General features: G+C 44.8%; 1 protein-coding gene across 1 annotated transcript; it reads left to right on the forward strand.

Annotated features, from left to right (window-relative positions):
• The first annotated feature begins 3,306 nt into the window (after nt 1–3,306).
• LOC144125752 (uncharacterized) lies at nt 3,307–4,215 on the forward strand. Its single transcript, XM_077659424.1, has one exon. It carries the CDS (start codon nt 3,307–3,309, stop codon nt 3,898–3,900), a length of 594 nt encoding a protein of 197 aa, XP_077515550.1. The 3' UTR covers nt 3,901–4,215.
• The last annotated feature ends 959 nt before the right edge of the window (nt 4,216–5,174 follow it).

Consider the following 5,174-nt stretch of genomic DNA (forward strand, 5'->3'; position numbering starts at 1 on the left):
TGCGACGCCTAGCGGCAGGCGCTCGAAACAACGGAGTGAGGGTGCGAAGCAGACGGCGGCCGCTTGCACAACGCAGGGAAGCACAATGGAGAGGCCAGCGGCGAAGAAACAGAAATCTAAGCAGCATTGCTGTGTTCCGCAGTGCGTGTCGGCAAGGTGGAAAGACGGTTCAATCTTTTTCCATAAGTTCCCTTCGTGCGAGGACGATCCGCGACGCAGAGCAATGTGGATAACAAGGCTCCGCATCGGGAAGCAGGTATCATCAACGATGGTTGTCTGCTACCGCCACTTTACTCAGCGCGACTTCTTTTTCTCAGGTGAGTAGTGAAATACTGTTAGCATACTAAAGTTTGCGAGTTCGATACGCGCGTGCAGACGCGGGAGGTGCTGACTGAAAATGATTGAAATTGTGCCGCTTTTGGTGACTCTGGGATCCTTTCGATTGTGTAATGTGTTCGCCGGGGCGACAATTGAGTAACACCGCCTTAAGTTGCATGTATCCGTTTGTAGATGTTCGGGCCAGCAGCGAAGAACACGGAGCCGAAGAGGCGTTTTCTTCACAAAATTCTGGGCGAAGGCGGTGCGCACTGCCCCATTGCTATGGTGTACTAGATTATTATACCAATGCCGGCCGTTGTCCAAACGTGCGGTGCAATTCTGTGTGTACAGATGTCACCAGATTTGTTTAGATCGCTCAAGCGGTGCTGTGCGAAGTAAATGAGGTGAAATTCCAAAGCACATACCTTGCTCTCGAGCGCAGCCGATAAGCTAACCGCACAGGCGCAAAAGCGCCTCGCCCTTAGCGATATGTCGGGTTTAACGTCCCTAAGCGACACATTGGCTGTAAGAGAAGGCTCCAAATTAATTTATACCACTCTTTAACGCAGTTCTTCAACGCGCACCCACATGTTACAGCGCATGGGTGTTTTTTTTTTTCATTTCGCCTCGCATCGAAATACGGCCGCCGCGTTCGGGATTCGACCATGCTGCTTTGGGATCAGTAGTTGAACGCCAAGGCACTGAGCCAACACGGTGGGTTGCCCCTAGCGAAGCAGCTGTGTAAAGTTTGAGCTTAATTTGCTCTGCAACACGCCGCTCGAGTGCTCTGCTCAAGTGAGCCGACCTCTGATCAAAGTTCGATCGTCTTATAAATCCCAGTAAGGGAGCGCTTAACTGAGCTCAAAAACTTCACAATTCCAGGGCAGCCTGGTAAATGCCCCAATGAATTCGTTAGTTCTGTCCTCGTTGCACTTGAGTTGCCGCATGCGAAAAATTCAGGAAGTGTAAACTGTGCAGGCACAAGTACCTTGGCCCTAGCAAAGCAGCTGCATTAAAGCTCACTTCATTTACTACACAGTACACTGCTCGAGCCTTCCAGAAAACCTTGCTCATTACTGTATACTTCAAATATATAGCAAGCACAAATCGCTGCGCCAAACTCTGTTTACTATTTGCTATCCTCATTTGTATTGAAAAAATTTTACTTCAGCAGTATACTGAATCCGACACCTAGGTTGGGGGCAATGTGTTATGGTATGTGGGGTTTAAAAAGGTGCACATGAGCTACGAGGGACATCATAGGGGAGGGCTCCGAATAGTTTCTACCACATGGATACGGGTAGCCATCTGTATTGTTCTGAGTTAGTCTCTTAAACGTGATTGAAAATTTGTTGTTTCCATGGTCGATGGCCATCATCTCCAATCACTATTTTTTCCACTTGGGAAAGGCCACAAGACATAAAAGTGATTGTTATATTTCTCAGAGCTCAAGTGCCAACGAAAACGCCTGAAGAAAACAGCTACATTAACAGAATCTTCCAAAACTATCAACACACGACGAAAACAAGGCTGCCCGCATCAAGGAGTTGTCGTCGGCTAGGCTAGCATGACGTGCCCGACGCTCTGCCCAGGTAACATGTTTGTGTGGAGTATTGTTCCAAGCAAACAGTTGTACTGCACGATGATTCTTTTTATTACTGCAAATGTTTCAGGCTGAACCAATCACACAACCCTGATCACTGTCACCCGAGAAAGCAGAGTTTTGTTCTGGAAAATCGGCTAACACCAGCATGGTATTTACCATCATTCATCATCACCCTAACTACGCCCACTGCGGGGCAAAGGCCTCTCTCATATTTCTCCAATTAACCCTGTCTTGTGCCAGCTGCAGCCATCTTACACCTGCAGACTTCATAATCTCGTCCACCCACCAGACTTTCTGCTGCCCCCTGCTGTGCTTGTCTTCTCTTGGAATCCAGTCAGTTGTCCTCCTTAACGACCATCAGATATCTCACCTTTGCATTACATGCCCTGCCAGTGCTAAGTGCTTCTTGCTTTTGACTAGAATATCAATAATGCGTGTTTATTCTCTGACCAACTCTGCTCTCATCCAGTCTCAGAACGCTACATTTATCATTTTGCTTTCCGTACCTTGTTGCGTTAAGCTCAACCTCTTTCAATAGCCTCAGTGTTTCTGCCCCATAGCAAGTACTAGCAACATACAGCAAGAGAAACTGGTAAACTGCAATTCACTATCTGATAATACTTTCCAAATGCACTGCACCTCAATCTTATTGGCATGGGCAACTTGCCATTCATACTGTTTTACTTGTGAAGCAAATCACTTTATCTTAAGACCAAACTTTTCTTCCAGGACTCTAGTCTGACCTGGAGCTCCAGTTCCCCCATGGTTCTGTGCAACGAAGACGCAGAGAATACAGTGGGTTCACAGTTCACTCAACACTTTTTTAATTGATGCAATAACTACATGCATTAGCATGAACTCTACAATTGTCGTGTTTTCTGATGTGTAAATGTGTTGTGTAAAGCAAAGCTTGCTTTACTAAGCGATGTGATTGCCACTTCTTTTTTCCAATAGGATTCTTCGTGCACAACTACAGTTCAAACGCCACAACTTCTGACCAAGCACTCGGAGCAAGAGATATAGCAGGCATCATCCTGGAATTAGGCTCACTTAAGTGCTGTACAGAAAACAAAGCAGTGCAAGTGAAATCTGGAGGATTTCCAAAAAGGTTTGCAGACATGATAATTGACAAAAATGTAACTACATTCACAGGGCTGCCGGCAGGAGCAGTTCTGAACGCACTCGTCGAGTGCTACAAAAAGTTACGCCCACTGTCTGGTCGACAGCACATGTCAGCAAGAGAGGATTGTTTTAACGTTGATGAAGTTAAAACATAATATATCAACCGCCTTCCTCAGGCATTTGACTCCACAATAACAACATGCAGCAGCATCATTGCAGAAACAGTGCAAGTGTTGTCTAAAGTTCTAAAATCTGTTGTCATGCTCCCCACAAAAGAGCAAATTCTTGAACACTTGCCAAAGCAGTTCAAGCAGTTCAGTAATGTAAGAGTTGTCGACTGCACCAAGATAGCTTTGGGGCAGCCCAACTGTTTGCAGTGTGCACTGAGAGAATATTCACACTACAAGAGGGGATTTACAGCTAAGTATATGGTAGCTGTCACTCCAGCTGGCATGACTGCTTATATAAGCGAAGGCTATGGAGGACGCGAATCCGACAAGGCCATATTCGAACAAAGTGGCCTGATTGATGCACCTGAGCCAATATCAGAGGCAATAATGGCTGATCGTGGGTTTTTAATCGACGAAATTTGTGCACACTATCTCATTGACCTTATCCGGCCTCCGTTCAAGAAACCAAAGCAGCAGCTGTCTAAGGGCGAAGCTCTTCGAACCCAGACAATTGCTTCAGCCAGGGTGCATGTCGAACGTGCAATCCAACGGATGAAAACGCTTAAGATCCTGGCAACAAAAGTGCCGTGGAACATGGTTGGGCAATTGGACGACATCCTCATGATCATTGCCGGTATAACGAACATTTCATCCTCAATTATTGCTGCACATCTTTTCCTGTGAGATACTACAATTGTGTGTAAATTTTTGAAGTTGTATGTGAATACTAAATGTAACAAAATGGTAAAATTGCTTCAAGCTCATAGTTTTTCAGCGCAACGGCACACAGTCAAAGAAAAGAAGGATAAGAAGGACGAACACAGTGTCGCTGAAAAACTATGAGCTTGAATCAAGAATACCAACTAGCCCAAGAACTAACTCTACTGAAGAAAAAATTGCTCTTGTTGAATAAATGTGCTTGCATACAACTGACAAACTGATTTTATTTATGGTGCAAGGAACACCATGGCTGAAGTGTGGTCTGCTGGAGGTGGGGAAAGAAACCCATTCTCTGAGCAATTCAAACACAAAAGCTTATACCCAGTGGTCACTGTTTGGTAGCATTGGACAGCGAACCTTGCACATCCTGCGTACGAAGCGAAAGCTCAAACCACTGGCCACTGCTGTGGTTGCATGCACACAATTGTTTTGTACCTCTATTTCGCGTGCTCTCCGAGCTGTACTGTAACCTGTTATCCTTTGGCTGTTCGACTGTCTTCCCCGAGTGCATATAGGGCATAAATCTGACATGTTTTGCATGCATGGCCAAACCATATCCAAACAGATTTTTAGCCAGCATTTCAATAAAGGCGTGTTGAAGGAGGATCATTGCAAGGCACTTCGAGTGATGGCGTGTTAGGCGTAACCGTCAAGCATTAACAATCCCAAAAGCCAGGGCAGTGTATACACATACTTCGGGCATATTCCCGTGAAACAACTAGAAGCAGATAGTCGTAACCCGAGCACGGCTGCCTAGCTCTGCAAAAAGATAGAGGCATTCTTGGGCTTTATTTCAGATTGAGTACAATCAAAAATGCTCCCAGTCCCCTAATTTCAACAGCTACGCAGAAAGGTACTCTGTGAGAAGCAGGAAGTAATGTTTACAGTTTTCATACCACAGACTGAGCACCTGCCATTATGTGCTAAGCATTAAAGGGGCCACTAACTGGTATGATAACAGAAGAGAAAGGGAAATGGCTAAGCATGTTGGAAATTCGCTTATGCAACAAGGATTTATTTATTTATTTATTTATTTATTTATTTATTTCAGATACTGTCAATCCCATTGGGATTTTTACAGGATGGGCACATAGTAAGAAGGTACAAAGCGAATACAAATGGAATGGTATATATTAGGATCACTGTTGTTTGCAAGTAATTACATGAGTATGGGAAAAAAAACACAGATAGCAGAAAATAAAACACATAACGAAAGAGTATATTTCACAGAAAAGGGT

The sequence above is a fragment of the Amblyomma americanum genome, chromosome 1 (genome assembly GCF_052857255.1).
Source record: "Amblyomma americanum isolate KBUSLIRL-KWMA chromosome 1, ASM5285725v1, whole genome shotgun sequence".
Lineage (NCBI taxonomy): Eukaryota > Metazoa > Arthropoda > Arachnida > Ixodida > Ixodidae > Amblyomma > Amblyomma americanum.

Coding starts and splice junctions, on each gene's coding strand:
- LOC144125752 (XM_077659424.1), top strand. CDS start 3,307: ATGCTCCCCACAAAAGAGCAAATTCTTGAACACTTGCCAAAGCAGTTC.